The following is a 25382-nucleotide window of genomic DNA, read 5'->3' as shown; positions in this document are numbered from 1 at the left end:
CTATCAGTCTGGAACCAATTAAAATACCAACTAATGAAGAGAAGTTTCATGCTGACTTTTCACAATGGTAAGACAAGAAAACAGTAACAGGAAGATTAGAAGCTAATCTCTGGTACTCATACTGATATCTTACTGTGTCTGATTGCACAGGCCATAGAACAAGCAGATGTGCAAGATCTGGTTGATATTAGCAGTCGTACCACTGTACTTTTGTTCTGAGAAGTAAAAAAAGTAAGAGCGAAAGTGAAACTTGCCTGCAGCTGGAGGGTATGGCGGAGAATGGTGTCTTCTAAAGCGTGAATCCACTTCTCCCTCTCATCAGCATCTCGAGCTGGAAAAATGAGTCAAAAGATATTGTTAAGTTACATGGAGTCTTATGTACTAAAAGCCATAAGCAAACAGATCTGATGTTCTCACTAAATATGGAAGCAAAACTATAATATTTATCTTAAGTTATCATGGACATAATTCCACGGTTTTCTTAATATCCTGTTTATTTTTCCATGGTTACAGCTCCATAACATTACTGTGCTCATCTGTGTTACTGAAGAGATGTTTTAAGTAATCTTGTAGGCAAAAAAAAAATCTATGCTTTGTAGAAATTTTTTTCTCCATACTCAGTTCCTGCTCAAGATAAAAATTAATTATTCCTTTTCTTATGAATTTAAGTTTGTTTACAACCGATTATCTTAACTCAAACCACTTTTTCTAATATTCCTTTAATAGCAATGAAAATTGAGGCTGATTTAGATGCAACAACGTTCAGGTATGCAGATGTTTGACAGCATCACAGAGCACTTCAGTGAGGCTTTGCATGCACAAGACTCTTCTAAGCATAACTTCTGTCAGGGCTGCAGTTCTCTTTACAAATATTTGGCTTGGATTTCTCAATCAAAAAATGCCCATCAGAAAGGTATGCTTATAAAGAATGACTTAACACCGTGGGAGCAGAGAGGACAAAATGACCATGTTACTGTATCACTGACACCAGGAGTGCATTTCTTCAGTTTCATCATTACTTACAATGGAGAAATGACTTGTTATATAAACAAACCTATTTTAATCTAAGTCCATTTTAAAGAGGTGTGTGCTTTTCTGCTCAACAGATACATATATATAGATAGAAGGAGAGAATAACTTAAATATAATAATATCACATAAGAGTGATTCTGCTTTATTTCTGTTTCAGAGATTATTTGTCCCTTGTCCATCTTTAGGGATATACACAGGAAGAAAGTCTGCACAGACACTTCCTCAATTCATTAAATCATTTTACATTTTCTTAGTTACAAGCAACCTGTACTGAGTTATCCATTAAAATTCCGCGTCAGCATGCACGTAATAACTTTGAGCCTTGAAGAACAAAGAATAATCTAGAGTGTATCTATACAGACGTGCACAAATCCAGATGTGACATCTTCACTTTGCTGGTCTCAAAGAGCTCCTTGCTGTGCTGGAAGAGTGTTTAAAAAGTTGAGGGGCGGAGTAAGCAGACACGAGGTGCATAAGAAAAAGAATCCTAAGGCTTTATGCAGACAGTAGATACACTGGCCTCTGTACAGATTTAGAATGGTTACTGGCAGTTGTTTCTCATTCCTCATTCAAGTGGAAGGTGCTTACAAGAAACAGGAAGTCTGCTAAAAGCAAGGAAAGCTGAAGTGAGCTAACACCTATGAGACACCCGAGAACTGTGATTCCTATCTGACTTATTTGTTATGAAGGTTAGAAAAAATATCCCTAAGTTATTATATTGAAATATACTTTCCAGCCTCAAAATGCTATTTTCAGTCTCACCGTTCTCATCCTTCTGCTTCCATTGCTTTTATTCTTCAGAATTCTGCAGCCCAAACCCATCCGTGCTCAATACCACCATAAGTCTCCCAAATCTCTAAAATAAAATTTCCTTTGAAAAAAATATTTACTACTTTCTCTCAAATCCATTCCCTTAGAGCATATTTCATTGGCCAGTAGAAAGGGTGAGGGAAGGAAAATCAGAAATCCATAGAAGAATCATCTCCTGCCTTTGGCAGGGGGTAGCTGCAGGTTTCTTTTTACCAAAGCACACGTGCACACAAACACCCTGTTCTTTTCCTAGCACGGCTTACACGTCAGCACTTGTTTCAGGATCAGGTACATTTTCCTCCAATGTTAACTGGAATTGTTATTTTCCTTTGGCTCTCTTAGTAAGAGCAGACCCCTGAGCCTGCTTTTTGCCAGCTTTTCAAATGCATGTTCTCTGTGGCAGTGGTTGACATATTTCAGCCTATGTAAGGATTCTCAGGCTTGCTTTCTTCACTGTTGTTTGTGTTTTTCACATAACTGTGTCCTGGTCCTAAAGAACACCTTATTAGACAACTGTGGCACAAGTCATTGGACCAGACTGGCACGTATTTCACAAATTACGTGATACAACAATCCTGTGTTCATGCTTTTTTGCAGAGACTATTTTAACTGAAAAAAGGAACAATTAAGCTGTGGACCAGTGAATTAATCTTTGTGTTGCAGCAGACTTCCTATGACCTTCCAGACTGCCAGCAAAAGGAGGTCACTGTATTAGTTAAACACTAATCTCAATACACAGTGGCCTGTTAATAAAGGTTATCACATTTAGAATTGTGTATCAAGTGCTGTACTCACAGAACAGAGAAGGCTTATAGCAACAGCGAAGACCTAAAAACCAACTATTCAGTCCAGCTCAAAAACTGAACTCTTTCCCATGCTCATAAACAAACAGAACTTTCAGAGGTTCTATTCCTTGAATAGCCCATCTTACAGCTGTTTTTGCCACAGCTCAGCTGAAGGAAAAAAAAAAAAAAAAAAAAAGCTATATTTTTTTCCTCATACACGAGAAAAGTCAACGCTACAGCATAGCATGATCAATCTGTAGGTAAAGAGAACAGACCTCATCAGTCTTGCTACTAAGACAATGTCTCTGTCATAAAAACCCAGAAATATCACCATGAGAAGACAGCTTACTGCACAGAAACACAAAGTACTGTAACCTTGTCAGCATTTTCTGATCAGGACCTTACTTTCAGACCATTTCTCACCATTAAGGGATCTTTCCAGCTCTCCTCTATACACTCTTCAAAAAAAAAAATCATGGAGAAGCAGTAGGTTACAGATTTTAGTAAAGCAAGCTGCAAGAGAAGTTACATTAAATCTAATCAAAATGGCTGCAGTGAGATTAGGTGCAAGTAAAAGCTCCCTAATGGTAAAAGCAATTTAGAACTGAACAGCTGCCAAAAGATCGCTGATGAAAAAAAAAAAAAAAAAAATCAATGGGAACATTCAAAAAAGAGATTAGCTAACATACTCAGAAACAATTTATGGGAAAAATCTGCACACAATGGTCAGAGATCGTTATCCATCTATCTATAGGAAAAGCTGGCTATTCATTGCATTTCGCTTTGGAAAAAATAAAAATAAAAATACTCCCAATTATTTTCAGCTAAAAAGATTGTGATGCACACTGTGTAGCACTTGCTCTGCACCAGTAAATGCTGGAGGATTTCTTCAGCTGACAGGAGACTCACCCTGCTCCTTAGTCTCCATCCCTTAGTGTTCCTGTCACAAACACCCTGAAGTCAGCCTGACCTTTGTCATGCTTTGACCTGGCTCCATTTTAAAATTAGTACCATTCCCCTCTGCTCCAGTTCTTATGGGAAATTTTACTCCAGAATTTCTTTCTGCCAACATATTTGGGATAAGGCAATAAGTATCAGGACCAGGGAATGTCACCATTACCTATGCATCTTTAAATGTGGAATAACAATGTCTGGTCCCTCCTCAAAATAGCTCTGACAAAGAGATGAAGGGTAGGGAACAAGGGAGAGACATGAGGTACTCTCCCTAAGCTGATTCTAGCTAGACTGACAGTTATAAAATCAAACAAGGAACACTATATCTAAATGAGAACTCTTTGGCATTTAAAAGCTGAATAGAGCTGCTGAAAGGTTACTGAAATGCTATTACACTAATTGGAAACAGCAATGAAACAGAGGAGCCCACATCACTGTATGAATATGGGCTGTGGCCTTAGTTAGACCAATGGGTAAATACAGTAGTTACCTTGTCAGCCAAATGTAAATGGTATTGGGCATCAGCTACCCACCAAAATATGTGTACTATCTGCAGTAGAGAGAACAAAACCAGTCCCTGTGTTCTTCTCTATTTTAAATGCAAGCATCATTACCTCAGTTTTTACTGTAATCTGCCACTGAACATCTGCAAATGGAAGCAGCTAAATCCACAGCTATACATTCACTGCTCTGTGCAAGAGGCAGGAATCACTGAAGGCTGAAACACTGCAAATTTACTACGATTGTGCCAGTTAAGCTCCTGTTACATTTTTCTATTAGAACTGGAACTTAGAAGAGAAATTACAATTTGTTCCCTTATGCTTAACCTTTTAATCCTTTGAGTCTGCAGCACATCCTTCGAAAGTTACCTGCATAATTCATTGCGACATCTCAGGCATGTCATAGCCAGCCACTGGGTCCTTAAAGCAACCACAGCCCTATTTGTGATCTGGAGGAGAAGCACGCTTAACCAGTAAGCAAGCGCACTGCAGTGAGATTTAGGATGATAATAATATTTGTACAAACTGTATTTCTTGTGATTCCATTTAAAAGCACTAAAGATGAGAATTATGGCTTCTGCTGAGGGCCTTCTATCGTTCAGAAAAAGGATGCTTCACAAAGCCCAAAATAAGCTCTTATATCTCTGAATCTCCCAAACTGCCAGGCAGGATGTGGCAGAGGTTTTAAAAAAATAATCTATAGTATGAGGAAAAGGTGGCACGTGAAATGCTCTCAGCCTTTATAATATATAATTTCCCAAATACAGAATAAATATTGCAATTTAGAGTTCCTATATTTGCCTTGTTGTGTAGAGGTTGTATGTGTTTAACCAAATGTTAAAGTACAATGTAACACATTACTTTTTCTGGCCTAAGCTTGATAGCATCTAAAGATTAGATATAAGCAAGTTTGACAACTCTCCATAATACGTGCTTCCCAGCAGCATTTCTAGGTCATGCACAGCAGTACTTGGAACTCCGAAAATACAAAACACCACCTCAGAATCAGCAAGCTGGTGCTTTTCATTTTCCTGTGTGTGTCTGCATGGGCATCAGGATAAAAAAAAAGCCTCAAGATTTAGTTATAAAAACACAAGGTTATTTATAAATACACCATACTGTCTCTGAGAGAAATGCATACTTTATTTTCATTCACTGTGACCTACTTACAGGCAGAACTCAGTGAAAAAAAAAAAAAAAGTCTATTACACCCAGAGTCAATAGAGTCAATTATGCAGTCTTTAATTCAGACAAAACTTCCACTGATTTTGACACAAAAATTCCATATTTTCTCACCTGGGGTCAGAAGTACTGCAGTAGCCTTACACAAAAATGTCCAGATGACAGACATGAGATTCTTCTTATAGTGAGATCAATAGGATTTTTACCACCAATCTCAATAGAGAGATTTTATCAGTAGTGCCCAATAACGCGGAAAAGTCACACTTCATAGTCAATGTCAAAGGGCTGTTCTGTGCTTAACTAAGCAGCTTTTTAAAGTCATTGAGGGCCTTTTAAACCATAGAAAGACACAAGATGAAGCAGGGTTCCTTACATTATTTCATTGCTTATGTGCATCCTTCTAACACACACACAGTTCTCACACCTATCAGGAGGCTGAACACAATCTCAGTGCCTTATTCCCTCTGTATAATTTTGGAGCTGTCACAATCATTCTTTCCGCTTCTCCTAATCCTCCTGATGCCATTCTCCATCCATTCATAGAAACCAACCCTCCTTCTGTTTTCCCTCCACCCACTGAAGACTCCAGTGCAGTTACTATAGATAAACAAAGTCTAATCTTGTCCAAAGAAAAAGCACCAAATGGTCTCCTGTGTGCAATGTATTAAGAAGCTTTATTTGAGATCCTAAGAAATCAGTTAAAGTGCTGCTGCACTGTTACCTCATTACAACTTCCCCATTGCTTCACCGTCATTTGGAATCAAATTTACAGGTTGCTTTTTGAGTGAGCTCTATAATCACTGCATAAACGCAGCCTCAGGCAGAAACTTTTGTAACAATCTACGATCAGGAAGCTATTGGTTCTCCCTGGGAATTCACAGACAATCTGTAAAGTACTAATCAAGCATTTTTCAATGTGAGACAACCTGCAGGTACCTATCTTTTCACGAGGAAGCATCAATTCCAAGTGTCAAACCTGGAATTTCTTGTTAAAACAGAAGAAAATGTTGAACTTCTCAGTATCTCTCTGTCCTTATGAGACATTTTCTGACTATTTCTCCCCCATCCTCACACTCACAAAGCTCCTTTTCAAAACAGCTGCTACGTATCATACCTTGAATTCAGATAATAGATTCCAACTGGTTCCAAAAGTAAAAACCAATAAATACATAAATACAATAAATAAAACAAAGTGCCACACATACAGATACTGTTTCAAAGTATTATCTCCTTTGTTACTCCCAATTTTCACATAAATTTCAAAATTTTCCACCATGAAAACTGAGTGCAGGCAGCTCCATTGAAGATGGTAAACTTATGGTATGATAAGAAAATGATTTCAACAGTAGACAACTGTAATACAGGATGCTGAGGGTGCAAAAAGGAATGGCATGAAACAGTAAAAGCAGAGCCAGGCACCATTCCCTGCACTTTGGTCACAAGTTCTGATTTCCCAAAATGTTACTAAAGAATTTAGTGAGAAAAAAAAAAACAAAAACCAACAGATAGAGCGAATAGAGAGGATGTCAGAAAAAATCACACAGCAAAAACTAAACCTACTTCTGGTTCTCAGGAGAATTTTTGCAGTTTTGCCAAACAGAGGAGGACTGTGTCAGCCTCAGAACACCGTGTAACACAGACCTTGTCAGGTTCAGAAAGCAGAGCTATTCTATCATGAGAACAGAGAAGGTCAGATAGCACAGCTCTGTTGTAAATGTACAAAGAGACAAGTCTGGAAATTTTGCCCTTACATAGCTGCTCTTCCTCTTAACTGCAATAGCACTGTTGAGCAAAGAATAGAGAGGGATTTGCTGTTTCAGCATCACTGGAACCCCCAAAAAGCCCTGAAAAATGGTAGGTCAGGATAAATGATGCAGTCATAACAGACACAAAAATCACTGAGGAAACCAGCACACAAGAAGATTTTACACCAAAATCCCTTGGCAGGCATTTTTCCATATCAGATAAAATTTAAAAAGCTCTTTTCAGGGGTAAGGCTGCAATTCATGAAGTGTCATTTAAATGGGGTAATGTGATGGACTGAACTGCCTTCTTACACCACAGGGGCAAGTTTCTGTACTTCATGTGGTGGACAATGGTAAAGTTTTACAAGAAGCTATAAATACTGAGCATTTCCCCAAGCAGTACAGAAACACAGATCTAAAGCAACTAGACTTAATTTTGACAGCTTAACACAAATACAGTCCCAAATTCTGACACTGCTCAACACTAAGGCCTTTGTGGGCCCCGGGATACCCTTGGTAAATGCTGTATTACACATTAAGAAAAGTTCCCTGCATTTACAGCACTACCTTTTGCTATGTATATCCTCCCTCGTTTCTCAGCTGGGATGCTATGCATTATGCACCACAAAATAAACTAGAAACTGGGTCAGGATGGGGAAGAAGGAAAAAAAAATCTACCTTTACCAGCTGACAGAACTCACATAATGGGTAATCAGCTGCACAGCAAAATTCCTGCTTCCTCTCTCAGATTACTTTTGTAGCAGGAATAGGAAAGGAGAGACAAAAGATAAAGCAAAATCATCTCAGATCAGTGCACTGGACCACCTCCCATCTTTCAATTCTTTATTACACACACAAAGCAGCACAGACAAGACTTGTTTGCCTTCCAAGGAAGTGTGCTGAGAAATCTGAATTCTTGTTTCTGAATATAATGTATGCTCAGTGAAGTAATTCAATACAAATAAAAGCTGTGATTGGTTCAGGTTGGATAGCAATTTGAACATCAAGAGGGCAAGAACACACTTGGCAAACTATCTTGAACTTTTGAATTCAAGTCATGAGCATCCCTGTGAGCAGAAAGAGCAGCAGTGGTATGAAGGACAGAAGAGCTTACTTTCCAGGTTGGAAGTGCTTATAACTTGGTGCTTATACGAAGATATTAAATGGGAAAAACAACTCACAGCATTTGAAGGTTACAGAGCATTTAGAACAGGGATATGTACTGCAGCACGAAAAAATATAGTATCAAGAAAGAGCTTCCTGACAGGAAGGTGCATTAAAGTAACAATATTATCCCAAATGTCTTCAGCTACTTGAACACATTTGTCCATCTGAACTGAACAAACCCATGAGGCAATGAATGCCTAAAGATCTACCTCATTTGGAAGCCTTAAAATAAAGTCACAAAACTATATAATATATTATGACCAAACAAGGAGACCAATCAGGAGATGAAATACATTACTCTGAAATATATTTTTAAATTTCTGTAAATGTTCTGCCCCTCCTTTACAACCCCACAGAATAAGGTGGTACCAGTACTGCAATATACTACAGGTACCAATGTATACAGGTACCAATACTGCAATGTGTAACAATATATATAGGGAAATAATTTGCATGGCAGAGCCAAAATTGCGCTGACAGTAAAATCAAAAGATGCTGTTTGTTTTATTGCCCATATGTATTCAATTCCATTCCTTCCCTTATAATCAGGTATTCATTGTATGGATGCCATTTGGTATTTTTGCAGGCACCATTCAAAGCCTGCACTTTCTTCACAATAAAAACTTCTCAACTTTGACTAGTTCTCAATATAAATATGGCCACTAAAAAGCCTGGCTGCAAGCAGAACAGGGGAGACTGTCTCAAGCAGCAACAAAGTGCAAACTACACACTGGAAAGATTGAATTTCCCAAGATCCAGGGAATCTTGGGATTCCCTGCCTCACAGGAGGCAAATCTTAGAGACGGATGCTGGAGATTTAGTGCTTCAGAAATTCAGTTTCACACACATGGAAACAACATCCCTGTGAAAACTCGCCAGCTTTAAATGACTTACTTAGCCTTCATCTTGCTACTTAAAACTCTGGAGTGTTTGACTGATGTGCAATTTTAAGCAACTGAAATTAAGAAATACAAAATCCAGTAAGAATTTTTTCCTTTGTTTCCTTCAAATCTATCACTGCCCATCAGCAAAATTTCAATGAGGGAAAAGAAGATCCAAATTTTCACCAATTGGTACTGAAAAGTATGAGTACACAAAAACATTTTTCCTCTGGAGCATTAGAGAGAAATTGTTCCCCTGCAATGGGACGCTAACTTACACACAGGTCAGCAGATGGTTGAAATCTTGGTATTTTTAAAGCTCTGACATTTTCCCTACTAGACCCCATGTTGTTTGGACCTCTGTCTGTGTTTGGGAGTGAAAAAAAGTGATAAGAAGGAAGATACTGTATGTTTTGAAAGTTGCTGTTTCTGAAACTCTCTTCTCTTGTACAAGACTTCTCTTACAAAGGGTGGATACATTTACAGCTGTGACCATCTCACAGAACAAAAGTTCTATTTGAATCATGAATAAAAATCATAGAAAGAAATTCTTAGCAATACTGCATGTAGTCTGGAAGTCTGTTCTACATCCTCTGTAGTCCCAGAATACATACTGTAGTATTTGCATAATTATCCATATCTAACAGTGATCTATAATTCATATAACTGAAGCCTATATAATACTGACTGAATTTAACAAAACAAACAAACTTTGTATGAGGCAAACAGCATGCATTTACATTGACCATAAGAACTACAGACAGAGTTCCACAGAGGATGCTGTATACCAAAATATCTCAGCACTAGTATCTTACCTATATTTTCACATTTTCACTGTACAGACATACATTTTAATACTGTGCTAGCACCCTTACAATTTGCTGGATGGCAGGGATGTTAGTTTAATAACATGGTAACAGAAAATACTGTACAAGACCTTAGTTTTACACTAAAAAATGCATACATACTGACTTGATATAAAATGCACACAAATCAAAATTAAAAGCATGAGATGTTACGTGACAAAACTAGTGTTCAAAAATTAGCAATATTATTTACAGCAGTATCTGGTATACAACACTGTATACCAAATACTAGCGATCTTCTAAGACGTTTAGCTAGTCAGTAGTGAATACAGTCCATACAATATAACTGTAAGTCAGAGCCATATTACAAAGGGTTTATCTTAATAACTAAAGATGAGAGATTTCTAGATTTACCACTATCAAGTTATCAAATATTCAGCAGTATTTAACTTCACAGTACTGAAAGACTGCCAGTGTGCCGCATTCCATTACTGCATTAGCAATTACCTTGCATTTTATCAGTTATCCTTGGGAACAGTAGATTTAAGTACTACTGTTAGCTCAGCATTATGAAGGCATGTTTATGAGGCTTAATGCAGTGAAAAGCCAGAGTACAGCAGCAGCATTTAGAAAGAACTGTAGCATAAGGAATACAGATTCCAGCGACAACATGGTGTACAATAAATATTTATCATCAGAAATATTCACACAAACACAAAAGGATTAACGATAATTTCCATTTCTAAATCACTGATTTTAAAAATATGTACAATACAATATATGCTACAGAACTGTTTCAGTTTATAAAAATTAATAACTGCTTACATGCTAATGTGCCTCTTGGATATTTAGTTTCCAGCTCTATGCAAAATAATTTAATACTTCAGCTAATTCATACAGGAGGAAAAGCAAAGGAACTAACAAACATCAGCCAAACATTATTTTAATCAGACTTCCCCAGGATTCTAACATCAGGAAAAAAAGAAGTTATGCAGACAATATCATCACAGTATTTTGTTCTACTGCTGCAGATAAAATCATTTAAGGAGTACATAACAATATAATAGTACCTTACCCTTTCTACCGGTGAACCATAGCATGCAATGACGAAACATAGCAGTGGCAGATGGCATTGGTGTTAGTAAATGTGAATAAAAGGATAATAGCAGAGAAATGGTGACTGGCAGACAAGACACAGAAATGTAGATGAAATGAATGCAAGCTGGTAAATCTTGAAGCAAAGCTCCACCTTTAAACCAAATGTTGCCTCTAGTCTCCTCATAATTGAGCATTAAGTTCTATTTGGATACAAATTGCAACCTGCCGACCAGTCTTGATTCTCTTCATATAAAAACGCATCCCTGTATCTTGATAACGAAGATCAGAAATGTTCAGTAAGCAAAACCCATAATCAGAAGCCCATTACTTTCTCCCAGTGAGTGATTTATTCTTTGTATTTTAAATCTCCAAATCCTGCCAGAATCAGTCTCTTTCTAGCATATATGTATCCACTGCAGATGTAAATCCCTGCCTAACCTGCAGCACCCCTGGATCCAGAATGTTCTCAGCGTGCTCATTTACGCTGTTCTGTTGCCAAACATTTAAAATCATCCATCAAATACAAGTGGAATCTATTACAGGAAAAAAAAAAACAATCCCTTCTGTCAGCTCACCCTGAAAATGGAAGGTTTTCTGATCAACAGTTATTGTGAAGGTGCTGTCGTCCTCATCGTCTATACCAATCACAGCTCCCTGTGAAACAAAGAACAAAATCCTGATAAGGCAAGCAGTGACATCAGCAGCATACACTCTATCACTACACCACTGGAATTTAAAAAGCCTTGACTAACTGTAAGCACACCGAGTACTGTAAAGAGCAGACTGCCTGTTTAATCAAGGGTTGTAAGTCAGCTCTTTAATAGAATATAGAATTAAAAAACAATATTTGTAAAACTTAGTGATTTGCTGGATGATAATGTAAATCTTTTACCTTTGCAATGGTGGCTTTATCCTACAGCATCATTATAATAAACAATATTCTACTATTCTCTACTACATTTCTACTTATATTATAAAAAGTGGGGAGCAATACTTTTTAAGTATTCTCCATGTCTAAAAAATACTAATTTGCTGCTACTCTTCTCTCCTGACCTAATTTCATCTACCAGTCTATAAAAAAATCATTCCAGCAAAATGCATTTGTCCCAGCATGTTGTGTCAGTGGTACACTGCATGATCTAATTCTCAGTCCCCGAGTAAATACCAACAATAACTCAATGGGATGCATCAAAGGCTGCTAGCTTTGTCTTCCTATTGGTGGTGACATGTCAGAAGGGAATGTGAAAATTAGATAAAGGCGATCTGTGCTCAGCTATTTCCAAATCCATCCACTTCTGCCATTCCTGACCCATTTCCCTCCAAAAAATACATAATAAATAGCACAATTTCACCCAGGGGAGGAAGACACTGAGGCATCTATCAACTCCAAACAAATTATGACATGCAGTTCATGATACCTCAAAAATCCCCAAAGGATTTACTTAATTTCTTTCCTCCTTCTCCAAGAGATCCAGCCTCACATTCTGTTTTGTCCTTCCCCCCTCCCACAAATCAGGAAGACATCCCTGGCAGGTGGACATGTTTAAAGGGTACATCCTGCCCTTATTGTGCAAGGACACCACAAGTAACAGTAGCACCAGCACCTTGAGTCAGCTCCAACAAGTGTCAGCAACAGAGGAGGGGGTGAGCGCTGGGCTGGCCAAAAGATCAGAATCAGTTTGGTACAGGTCTAGAGGGGGGGGGATCTCTGTCAATTTCATTTGCACACATTCCTCACAGCTCCTCTATGGCATCCACACCTTTTGCTGGGCTGGCTGCAGGTACCACAGGGCAGAGGAAGGAAGGAACAGATCCTATACAAGAACAGCACCAACCATGTGTAACTCAAGACTACACAGCAGGCAAGGAGATCCCCAGACATTTTCCCCTCCACTCCCATTAGTGCACCACTTAAATTCTCCAAAAGCACATTTTTCAAGGACAGCTCTGCAATCACTAAACAAGAGGTACCTCAAGAAGCACAGCCTAGCCAGGATAATTCCGAATACTTTTACAATACATTACAACAACCAGATGACTACACATTACACACAGGTCACTCCAAAAGTAATTTCTCCCATTTATTTCCACGGAAACTACAACAAGGAGCACAATAACACTGTTTGATAGAGCAAATTCTCAGCTATGAAACACTATTTTTCAACAGTCACCGCCATCAGCATTTTTGCCAGTGATGAACAAGAGCCTGCATGCCTTGCTCATAAACATTGCCACTCCTGAAATGCACCACCCACAGCCTCACTGTGCTCACATCCACTGTTTGGTCTCCATAAACATTCAGCAAGCGTTGATGAATGTCAATGAGTGCCACTGTTTCCATATGGAGGAATTCAATGACACATCCTTGCTTCATATGCATTTCCATGTCAGACATCATTTTGTCAGACTACCCCTCCACTGCCATCTGTCAAACAAAATATAATGGAATATTGGAAAGAATGGCAAAAAATACAATGGAATATTGGAAAGGATGCTCAAACTCTGCTGCCTTACCACAAACATCTGCCTCTGACATGTTCATGGGCCAAGGCAGTAAAGTAGGAGGCATTACTTTTGCAGTAAATGCCTTGTATTTGAGAACTATCTGGTAATCATGCAGTGCACCAGCGATCAGCCAAAAGCATTCTGCTTACAGAAAGCTTAGGCAGGATTCAAACATAGTACAGATGTCATAGATTCTTCTATGAACACACCTTCCTAAATAATCCATGACAATAAAAAAAAGACAGAATTTGAAGGTGAAAATTCAGAGCCTACAAAGCATGGGTATTAAACAACAACAAAAAAAAAAAGGCAAGGAAGAAGCTTTTAAAAATCATTCCAGAAAAAAAAGGAAGTACTTTAGAAATCACATGTTTGTTTATGTTCACACCTACAGTTACAAATCAACAATTAAACAGAAAACCTCTTTGATAGAATTTCACATTGCAGAAGCCCATCTGTTCAGGTCCTGGTATTGTCATCTGCCAGAAGAGCTGTGTTACAAAAGCAGAAAGACCCCTTCCTCCCTGACAAAATAAACCCAAGAAAGGAGTCAGCAAATCTTTGCAAAATTCTTAAGAGTAATCTGGGGTGGGAACATGGCAGATGGGGAAAGAGAGAAGGATTCTTTTATCTTAAATACAAGTAAAAATGAATAATGCAATACTGAACAGATTGTTCACTTTTAATACTTCCTAAACTGACAGGCTGATGCCAACCTCCACATTGACAGGCACACAACACTATTAAAGCAGATATAGTTTTTCAGACTAAATTTTTCTACACAATGCAAAAAACAATCTTACAAAGCTTTAGAAATGTAACGTTGCAAAAAGTGGTTTGAGTTTGTATTACCCTTAAGAAGTAATAATCATGATACCAATACACTAAAAAGAGAAAAGTGCAATAAAATCATCTGAAATGCAGATGAACAGGGATTCTCTGTATGAGCCTAACTAAGGTTGTTGGGACCCCTTTAATAGGCCCATAGGAAGATCACAAAGCATTTACAACAGAAGGAATGAATAACTGCAATTTAAAAAGGCAGAGCTCTACTGCAACACTCATCAGATTCTTTGTCAGGCCACAGATCACCTTCTCTATATTTTCTTCAAGACTCAAAATGCTCCCATTCATGTCCATTACCCTTCTGACCTATCCATCCTGTTTAGATCAGCTCCTAACAAAGCATACTGGAGCCAGAGATTCTCTGAGAAATAGGGAAAAAACATAGCAAAAGAGAAGTTTCAGAAAGCAGAAACTGAGCACACGTAAAGCCATTACAGCATTCCCAGCTCACTTCAGTAGTGTCACTTCAAGCCACAGAATGTCCCAAGCCAGAACAGGGAACACTCAGCTTTCCTACTTCCTACCTCTGTTTCGCAAGTTTTTATCCTCTCTCAGCAGACATTTTTAAAATTTCTGTTCTTCCCTCTCATGAACTCCAGTGCTTTGTCTTCCTTCTGTACAGACAACTAGCTGTGTGGCATTACTACACAACTACCCAGAATAAAGCATAATCAGAAGAACAGAAAGAAAGCAGTTTTGCAATAACTTCTGTAGGTATAGAACTTATATCTACATATATTTATATTCACATGAATTGAGAACTGCAAAAAGCAACTTTATTGCAGCATTTTATTGTTAACCCATAGTACTTCATCCTATGATGCTTTTTAGACAATGTATTAAGCACATAATGCTTTTATACAATATCATAGAATAACCCGAGTTGGAAGGGAGCCATAAGGATCATCAAGTCCAATAACAGAATGCAATTAGCCTAGCATGTCACTTGACCTCTACTGTTTTCTTTCTTTAAATACTTTCACTACTTCAGTGTTTTGCAGAGTCAGCAACAGAGCAAAACCTCAAGTCTCCTTGCAGTTCTCTCCCCTAGATCATATTATCCACAGTGAGACATTAAGTACCAAAGAAAATAATACTCACTCTCAGTCTAACACATCCTCGGCGTGATCCTCTCATCATTTTGTCTTTTGACTGAAAGAAAGAGAAAACAGAACAGTGGATTAACAAATTTAGTAAGAACTGCAAGGAGAAAGTTGTTCAAGACAATCAAGAACAGAAAAAAAAGATAGCTTGATATAGTGTTTTATTGACTGATTGAACAATCTCTTTTCCAAGATTAGTTCTGATACAAAAGAGAGTGCAGCACCACAGCATGAAGAATTTCTGCTTCAAAAAGCAAGAATATCACGCTTCAAAAAAGTTCTGTAGATATCTTGAAGAAATAGTTAGAAGATGCAGACCACTTTACTTTACAGAAAGTAGGAAGATGAGAAGAAAGTCATTTATTAGGGAATATTGAAACTGGCAGAGTACTGTATTTTCCTGCCCTTGTACAAATCAAGTTATGTTTCCATCAGAAAGTTTTCTGTATTTATCATCCTTTATATACAGGCATAAATGTCATATTCAGACAAGTTTCTGACTGTTTCCTAGATATTACATCCTGTTTTTATTCCAAGAGTTAGAAAAGTTGTGTTTAGAACCATTTAAGTGATCAGATTCCAGATAAGAAAACAGGATTCCTACATCTACAATCAGGGCCTAAACATGTAAATTACTGAACCTCTTCCTTAGTGTCTCTGTTTGAGGCAAGGACCATCTACTTACAGATATCCAACCCACTTCTAGCTTGAAACTGTTCTAAACTTCCAGCTATTCCAACCACTGATAGAGTTTGTCAGCAGCTTTCCACCAGTATTTTAAATGTTACAGGGCAACGTTGGCAAGCTCAAATAACACACACACTAATCCTTTAAGATAAAGGAAGAAAAAGGAAACATTATGAGGAGTCCTAAATATTTTGCCTTCTTATAGACACAAAACATCTGTTTTTCAGTTATTTCCCCTTCAGTTTTTCATTTGATGTATTGCATGCCACTGCAGCCTTAGCTACAAAGGCATTCTGGCCCAATACAGCCCCTTCTTTGTTACCACCCGGTGAGCCAAACTGCATTCATTCAGGTCATGGAAACATTGCTACCTCTGCAATCATATGAACAAGTTCTCTTGCTGTCATCTTCTGAAACATTCTCTTCTTTCCAACAGTATCTCAACGCTTCTTTCTGGACAATATATGGCTGTGACTATGACCAGCTCTATTTTCACTGATGCCACTAGACAACAAAATCAGATTGATCTTAGTGGGGAAAAAAAGACAGGAACCAGAACTATCAGTCTTCATAGCAATAAAATACTTTTCATCTGCCACACGTTTGAGAGATATAGCTCCATTATAGCTATATTACAGCTATTTCTTTCGTGGAAATCACGAAGCAGTCACAGCAAGTCCTATTCACTAAAGGTAATTTAGAATACAGTGATGCATGATCATGGCCTGAACCAATGGCTGAGCACCAGGTGAGAAGGCATGGCCAACCCAGGGAGCTTGGGTGTACACAATGCATCTGAGTGACTGGAAGGGGTGAAGGCTAAGTTCACCCCCCTCACCCTCATTTAAGGGTTGGCAGCCGAGGGAGCAGCGTGTCCCTTGAGACTGCACTCCTCTTGAGCTGCCAGTGGTTGATGATAGGAGTGAGCTAATGTTTCTTTGTCATCTTCTATTGCTCCGTAGTGCTTATATCCCAGTAGAAGGCACTGCTATCGCCTTCTTTTGCCCCACAAGTAGTCAGAACTTCAAATGAAGGAAAGCTTTTGTTACTAGGGACACAATTCAGTAGAGTACATTTACACGCACGGTTTTTTATGCTCACTGCAGGAGTGCACTCCTGAAATGGGAGAACACTACCGAGAGCTTACTGCTCCCTCTAGTGGATTCCAGAAGAAATACTGGCATGAGCTCAGCAAGAAAATAATACCTAGGCTGAAGGTGCACCTCCAAATGAGCGGAAGGAAAGAGGAGAAGCAATCCGGCAGCTGGCAGTGCGGAGTGCAGGCAGGCACCACGCTGGTGCCACCAGCTTTGGTCCCGCTCAGGTTCTGGAAGCAGTTGAAAGCAACGATGATATGAGCAATTCCTGGTGCAACAGAGGGCAGAATCCTAACAACCCTGACCTTCTTTGCACAGATTGATTAGAAACTCAACCACAAAAGGTGCCATAAAAGCCTTTACTTTTCTTGTACATCATATTTTAATGGAGTGGAAATTGAGCTTAAATTTTACAGCACGTGATGTTCTTAGTCTGCAAAGAGATTCACAAGATAAATCACAGGTTCAGTGCGGACCCATATACTGACCATTTCCCCATCTTCAGACACAGCTTTAATTGTCTCACATGATTACAATGAAGCAGCAAATCTAATTCACTCTGAAGGAATGAAGCACCTATCCCTCTAGTACCCAAACTGAAGCATGCAGCTATCCTCACTAATGGCGCTGCGCACTCTCTTTTACTCATTGCTGCAGAAGAGGACTTTAAAACATAGATCAGTTGATTTTTCTATATTTGTTCCCCTCTCTACTCCCAGTAAGTTTTTACAAAAAACAAAACTTGGACAGCTACCCCTTAAAGCTGGAAGTTTTACCTTTTGGTTGAAAGGGAGAACATTAGGCATGGATTGTCAACATGCCCTATGCTTGATCAAGAATTCCTGAATAAATAAAGCACCCTGTAACTGTTCTGAAGAATGGTTCCATTGCACTGAACAAAATCTCATACAGCAGAATAGGCTCTAGGAATAGGTGTTAAAAAAATCACATTTTCCTTTTTTATTATATATAAGTTTTAACATGCAGCTATCTTTTTTTCAGTGATCAGTTTTAAAACTAGTTAAATCGACATTTCCAGTTAAACCTTCATATGCTGTGTACTGATTTTTCTGATAACAGACTTGAATAGGTTACAAGCAGAAGGCAACAAGGGATAAATCTCAGCTGAAGCTCAAATATAAATTCATAAAAACAAAGAAAGATATACGATGTTACTGCATGGAGAGTGTATTGATCTGCAAGAAGAAAAATCTGTCCTTCTTCAGTTTCTTTTTGACATTCGCACAGTGAAGTTTGATCAAGAACTGACCTAACATACAACATTTCATGCAAGCTACATCTTCTTCAAGAAATGAAAATATTGCCTGGATCTACTTAAAAACAAGCAAAATGAAACAAAGTTAAGATCCCTATCCAGCCCTCCCTAAGGCCTTCAATCCCCCTTCACGTCTTTAGAACTATTCATTTGTGTTTCAGCTCTTGCATCATAAAGATTTCAATATGAAATCCCATTGCTGTCTGCCTCCAAAACCTCTCAGGCACAGGTTCTTGAACAAGTACATTCTTGACACGGTGCTGCCAAAGAAATCTCTAAGGTAAGTACACAGATGAGCAATAACATCACTTATTTCCCTTTAGGGAGGAGGAATGTGAAACAAGGTCTATTTATAAACACTTTTTTTTGCAGTTTAACTACGTGTACAGGACCGCTTGTATAACAGCTATTGTTCTTGTCAAATGCTAAGGCAACATTCATTATTCAAGCCAAAATAAAATGTGACAAATCAAAAACCTCAACACACAGCCCCCAGACCATTCCTCTAGCTGACCCTCTCAAAGGAGGGCCTCCCCGAGCACCGAGGCAGCAGTGACATCTAACAGCAACAGCTGGGGTTGGCGGTGCTTACAGAGTGCTACTTTAACCATTCTGGCTCAGGAAAAATTTACAGGAACAGTGGCAAAGACACCCCAAAGTTTCTTGAGATCTCAGCTCATCTCACTGCATGCTCTGAAATGAAAACCAACTACAGGCAGCTGCTGAGCTAATGCTTTGACTTTTGTGGATACAGTTGTAAAGCAGGAACCAAAAGCTCAGCCACCTCCAAAGAGCAAGTAGAAGCAAAAACTTCTAAGAAGCACTGTACTTCTTAAGTGTTTAGAGTCTCAGTTACATTAAATCAACACATTTCTCACCTGACAGCACACAAGCATATATTAATTTGCACTGACATAAAGGCTGCGACAACTGACTTCTAGAGATTAAGCAAATATTACAATTTGCTTTTTGAAAGGAACATGTCGGCAGCTGAAGATGACAATGAGCACCAGAAGAAAAGTTGCCTTCTATCAGCTGGAAAACTTTAGTATTGAACTGCTTTTAGTATTCTGTGTAAGTAGAATTTCCAGAACCACAATTAGCACGTGACTTGCATGCTACTGCTTCACCAAACCATCCCATCTTGGTTCAGAACCTGCATGAGCACCCAGCTCCACTTATCACATCAGCAGAGCAGACAACACAGCTGACTCTGGGAGGGCAGGTGACATGCAGTTCTGAGCACCAATACAAAATTACCCCCATCAGATGCTGTTAAACAAATCTGAGCAGGCACAATATATTTATAGCAGATGAGAAACACCACAGACACGCAGCACAAAGTGATGATCAAGTATTGGGAGAACTGAAACCAGACACATTGTCTAAATACTGAAGAGAACAGTATTAATGAAGCATTACTGAAAGCAAGTCATGTGGTGTCACACAGAAATCACCTCTCTTTGTTTCCAGGAAATAAGTCCTGCTCAATTCTTTGCATGAATATACTCCCCAGGAGGAAAATCCAGTGCCAATCATGAAACCCTAGCTATCTGAGAAAGAGAAAAAACAGATTTCTGAAAGACCACATTTCTGATGATACCAAAATCTGTGCAACTGTAAGGGGTCTTACATTACAGGCAGAATTATGGCAACAGATTGATTTATCACCCTCAAACTGGTGATGTATCTCCCAACCTTCAAACCCCCAGGAAGAGAAGTGTTACCACACACCTAAGACCAGCAGATGGAAATACCTCCTTCTCCTTTTCCCACACCCCTGTCCTCTAGGGGACAAAACTTACACAGGCAGAGTTATTACATATGATGAAAAAATATTTCCAAGTTTAAATATACATTAACTCCTAGGAATATTCTCACATTATAGAACTATACAGTGTCTATCAAATTCCTTATGGATAATTTTCTCTTTATAAAAAGAGTGCTTTAAAGGATATGCAAGGCAAAGCTGTATCTGTGTATTTTAAAAGAGTTATATATGCTCTTATATATATGCTCTTATATGCTAGACATCCAAGTGTAAGACAAGTAGGAAAACAGATGCATAGGAACACAGCATAAGAATGACAAATTGGTATGTATTTTGTTTGTTATAAGGAGTCCATTCTGTAAATTATAATCCTGTAAAAATTTAGGTCATTTGAAATACATAGTTAAAACTAGGTAAAGAATTCAATCTAGTGTTGAGTAACAGCCACCTTAAGACTTGTATCCTATCTGTAAATTCAAAACTATCTTCTTATTACATGTATTTTGCTTACAACTTTGTTTTTTAGATTCAGAGCTGTTTGCAGTGCATGTGACAGACCAATTATTGCAGAAACTTCGTCACATCAGCTCAGAATGGAAAGCAGAGACTTTCCATTAAAAATATGTCTGTACAAAAGCAGATTTTTTTTCCTACTTTCCTCAGATTTTTGCACAAAGCTGTTGACTGAGAAACCGTATTTGGAAAAAGCAGGAAAATATATTCAACTGAAAGTCTCTTAATACTGGGGCACTGAGCCATGGCTCCAGCTTCAGAGGCATCATTTGAAATCAATTTAATGAGATTTGTTTTCAGTTTACCATCAAAGAAAGATTCACAAAACCGTGGCAAAATCTGAACTTTCCTCCTTAACATCTGGATCGTACACTCCACAATCACTTCTTCAAGGCAGCACAATGACTAAGTTGCCAAGCAGCAGAAATCTTTTAAAAGCATAAGACGAAAAATGCTGTTGCAACATCACAACTGCTTCCTCCTACCAATTGTTTTCATACAGATTTTATTCCTGAAATGGTTTAAGCATGTGTTTTAAAAAGTATTTTGATGGAACAACTAACAGCAACAACAACAGAATATCTAAGCATTCAAATCTATTGTTTAGGAACTTATTGGTAGAACTACAAAATGATTGGAAGCTACCCAATTTGGTTCCAAAAATGTACGCTATGGAGCTGTCACACAGGATTTTTTTTTCTTTAACCCTCAGTCTCTACTCATGGCAGCTGTAAAGTCTGCAGCAGTTCCAGCAATACCTCAAATAGCTATGAAGTTTTAAAGTACTTTAAGGAACTGCCCCCCCTGTATCCCAGCCTTGCTGTTAGCACTGTTCACACAGCTACGTCAGTGCAGCTTTCCATACAATTAAAATATTTATTTACAGAATACAGATGAAACAAGAATTTTAAATCAGACTTTCAACCTCAAGGGGCTCTCTGGATTATTGCTACAGGATCCCCAAGGGCAACCACAGCTAGGGCTGCGTATTTAAGACAGCACTGCTGTCAGAAAACACAACAAAAAGCAAATTGCTTTCACCTCCCTTTTCCTCCATAGCGATTTCTTTGTCTTCACATTCCCTGCCAGTACAAAGCCAACACGTTTTCACACTGACATGCAGAAAGAAAACTACAGAATGACTCAACTGAAAAAAACAAATCAGCAGAAAGTTGTTTCTCAGCTGTATTCCAGCTCAAGGAACAACTTTACAACTCCTGTGACAACAGAGATGATCTATTTGGAGGCTTTTCTTTTAAATATTGCCAGTGCCTCCAGCTACATTCTGAAAAAATGCAGTGCTTCAGTAGCCTTGCATTTGCTGCACCTCTAAGAGAAACAGTGGATTCACAAATCAAAGAATGTTAAAGGAATAAAACAATCTGTCAAACCACTGACCAAACTGACCCAAAATGGGACACAGTCATTTATTTCATATTTCGCTCCTTAAAATGAAAACAAAACAAAAACAGCAACAACAAAACAACAACCATTTACTGCTACTAGACAAATCATTTATCTGAGCAAAACCATGTAAAGATGATCAATACTTGGATGGCATGGCAAGTCCAGGTCATATTCTCTGGAATATATCACTCATAAATAAATTCACACAAATACAATTATAAGCAAAACTGAGGACGAGAATTGTTGAGAAATGTATAAAAACAAACTGCAAACTACAGAAAAAGAAAGCAGAAAAGAGCAAACTTGATGTAAGAACTTTTGCCTTACTCCTCGAAATCTTTTATCACATCAGGAATGTGAATGTAATTGAACTCATTTGTTCCTCATGTATGTATTCAAAACATATTTAGGTTAATAACTACTCAAGCTAGCAAAAGAAAAGGCATCCTAATGTAGGTGCAATACTACAGTACAGTAGCTCTGCTTAAATGCTCATTCTACATGAAGGGGACTCTTCTGCAGCCTATTCTACACTATTACGCAAGAAGATGAAATACAACCATACGAGGACACGCCTAGGAACAGATCTACTCTTTTGTACCTCTCACTAGTGAAAAGTTCAGCTGCACCAGACATCAATGCCTTGCAGCTTTCACAGCTGCCCTGCCAAATGCCTCTTGCACCTGCTAGAGAAGGCTCCTGCGTGCACAACTTTTTGGACTGAAACAGGCTAAGGTGTCTGTAAGAGGTGACAAGAAGGTAAAAGTAGATGAGTTAACTGTAAGCTATCAGCCAAGTCATTTCCAGTTGCACACCTATGCAGCCAGGTGGAAACAATCACAATACCCCACCCGTGCATCAGGAAAGGCCAGTTTCAGGCTCAGAATCACACAGCTGCACCTACACACACAGACTGTATTGCTTCAGGCTGAAACTGGCTCAGAGCAAACTGTGCTCAGCTGCATGTACTTCATCACACAGGTAAGCTTTTTTATTTCAAAATACAAGCACACATACACAGAAACACAGGCAAAAATCTCTGAACATCCATTTCCTACATAAAGCTCTCAAACTCCTAATATTCTTAATTATTATTGCTTATTCAACACAATCTTGGAAACTACCATTCTAAATGGGAGTACTCTGCAGACCCACACAGAAAGCATTCTGTAGGAACGGTTAACTGCTGGACTCAGTGGCACAAAGCAGGGAACGTGGTTTGATCTTCTGATCCCAAGCAGAACTTTTAGGGCAGAGAAAAGGAACGTGTTACTATGAGAACTAAAAGTCAGTAAAATAACAGAGTACACGCTAAGTTATATTGAAGTGTAACGTGTACGTAGGGATAGCTAACCATTGGAAGTAATGAGATTTCAGACCTGGCATTCATTAAACTGGTGAAGACCACAGAAAGTCGCTGCAGTAACCAGAATTATCATTCACCAGCCATCAGTGACTGCTTCTACTTCTACAGCTGAGCGTAAGAAGACTTTGCACCTTGGACCTTCACTCAGTGATTCACCTCAAACAGCCGACATATGGACAGCCATTAAAAAGCCATAAAGGCACCTTTATTTCTCCATCATATCCCAGATGCAGGTAAAGTTTTGAATCAGGGCTGCTTTAGGTTTTATAACTGGTTTAAGCTGAGTTATCAACTCGTGGAGCTGGGAAGCTAAACTTTGCCCTAGCAGAGCTGGAAATTCAGATTTAGGGAGCAGAAGTTTTACGTTTAGTCGTGCTGTGAAAGTAGTTGTAACGATGCCATTTTTACGTAAGAAGCTGACCAAGCCAGCAGTCAGCAGTTAACACAGAAAAAGAGGCAAGAAACGCATTGTGTCACAGCTGTTTCACACACTTCGCGTTCAAAAGCGGGAAGCCTTCGACGGAAACAAAGTCAGCGTCGAACTGGAAGCGCCCTGCTGCTAAGGCAGCGAACTGGGCACACGGCGGTACCGCAGCCGTGCCAGAGCACCCAGGCGCACGGCTTTGAAGGAGCCACCACCGGCGGCGGCGGAACGCCCCTCAGCGCCAACGGCCGCACCCGCACAACGGCCCCGCCCAGGGCCGCCCCCACCCCCGCGCCGGCCGCCAACAATAACAGCGCCGCTCGCCCCCACCGATAAATCTCCCCGCAGCGCCACCCCATTGGCCGCGCCCGCCGCCTCCTCCTTCCCCATTGGCCGCCCGAGCGCTCACACCGCCCCGCGTCCCCTCCCCGCCCCCACCCTGCGCCTCAGCCGGGCTCCCGGCTCCCCGCCCGCCCGGCCCGCCGCTGCCCCTCACCGTGTAGTAGGAGAGGAGCCCGGCGTTGTAGTCCAGCACGAACCAGCGGTACTGCCAGCCCTTCATCACATTGGTCCATTTGCTCAGCGGGCCCTCCATGATAGACGCCATCTTAGGCACCGAACCGGCACCACCGCGCGCACCGCCCGTGCGGTGAGGGGAGCGGGGAGAGACACGGCGGCGGCCAGGAGGGAAGGGGGCGGGGCACGCAGGGAGGGGGCGGGGCCAGCAGCCACTCTGCCCCGGGGGGGCGGGGCGGGGAGAGGGGTGGGGTTTTGCGCGCGCAGCGGGCCCGCGCGCCGCTTGGTGGGGTGGGGAGAAGGCGGGAAAACCGCCAACGGCTGTGGCGTGGCGCCGTGAGGCGGGCGGGGCGCTGTGAGGAGAGCGGGAAGGCGGAGTGTAAAGACAGACGGGGAGCTTGAATTTGTGAGCGTGAGCTGTGGGCAGTGGGAATCCCCGTGAGCCTCGGGAAGCGGAGGGCGAGGTGCGAGGGAGGGCTGTGTGGGAAGGGCGTGGCGCTCTGGCGCTTGGGTGGGGGAAAAGGGTCGTGGAGGCTGATCTTCTGTCAGCTTTCCTTCTGCTGTTGTTTTTGTCCCCGTGCCTCTCAGTTCGCGTGACCTCTTGGTCTGACCAGTCAAATCCAAATGCCCAGGTCTCCACGACCAGCGTGTGTAAAAGCATCCAGGGTGCGAGGTGAAAATCGCACTCGTTGCACCAGTCACCTTGTAAGGGTGACTCCTCAAAACAGCACACAGCTTTCCTGCCGGCTGCTCCAGGAATGTGGAATGCATTCCCCTGGAGCTGCGAACAATAGTAAATCTCCTGTTAAATGCGAGGCGTGTTCTTTGGCACTGCTCCACTTGAGCATAAATATGTAACTTCAGCTGTACTTCAGCGCAGCGTCTCTTGAAATAGAGATACTTACGCTCCT

The 25382-nt window shown here is 40.0% G+C and overlaps 1 protein-coding gene and 1 long non-coding RNA gene across 4 annotated transcripts in view; one reads left to right on the top strand and one right to left on the bottom strand.

The window, feature by feature from the left end:
- OSBPL9 (oxysterol binding protein like 9) overlaps nucleotides 1-24662 on the bottom strand; it is a 55004-nt gene extending 30342 nt beyond the window's left edge. For 2 of the 3 annotated variants that reach the window (XM_031602338.2, XM_031602350.2), the window contains exons 1-4: nucleotides 24452-24662; nucleotides 15413-15463; nucleotides 11536-11614; nucleotides 255-331 (exon numbers count right to left, since the gene is read on the bottom strand). In XM_031602338.2, the coding sequence (XP_031458198.1) occupies nucleotides 255-331; nucleotides 11536-11614; nucleotides 15413-15463; nucleotides 24452-24562 (318 nt within the window). In that variant the 5' untranslated portion in view covers nucleotides 24563-24662. Of the gene's footprint in view, nucleotides 1-254; nucleotides 332-10937; nucleotides 11262-11535; nucleotides 11615-15412; nucleotides 15464-24451 lie in introns of those variants that run through there. The other variant, XM_031602345.2, reaches the window with a different exon arrangement.
- On the top strand, nucleotides 15626-21414 carry LOC116234658 (uncharacterized). The gene is made up of 3 exons (XR_004168165.2): nucleotides 15626-18754; nucleotides 19451-19548; nucleotides 20772-21414. It is a non-coding gene; the product is annotated as an uncharacterized LOC116234658 (long non-coding RNA).
- Nucleotides 24663-25382: the final 720 nt, after the last annotated feature.

Source organism: Phasianus colchicus, chromosome 9, assembly GCF_987193195.1.
Source record: "Phasianus colchicus chromosome 9, bPhaCol1.hap1.1, whole genome shotgun sequence".
NCBI lineage: Eukaryota > Metazoa > Chordata > Aves > Galliformes > Phasianidae > Phasianus > Phasianus colchicus.
This window is presented reverse-complemented; position numbering and strand designations above follow the sequence as displayed.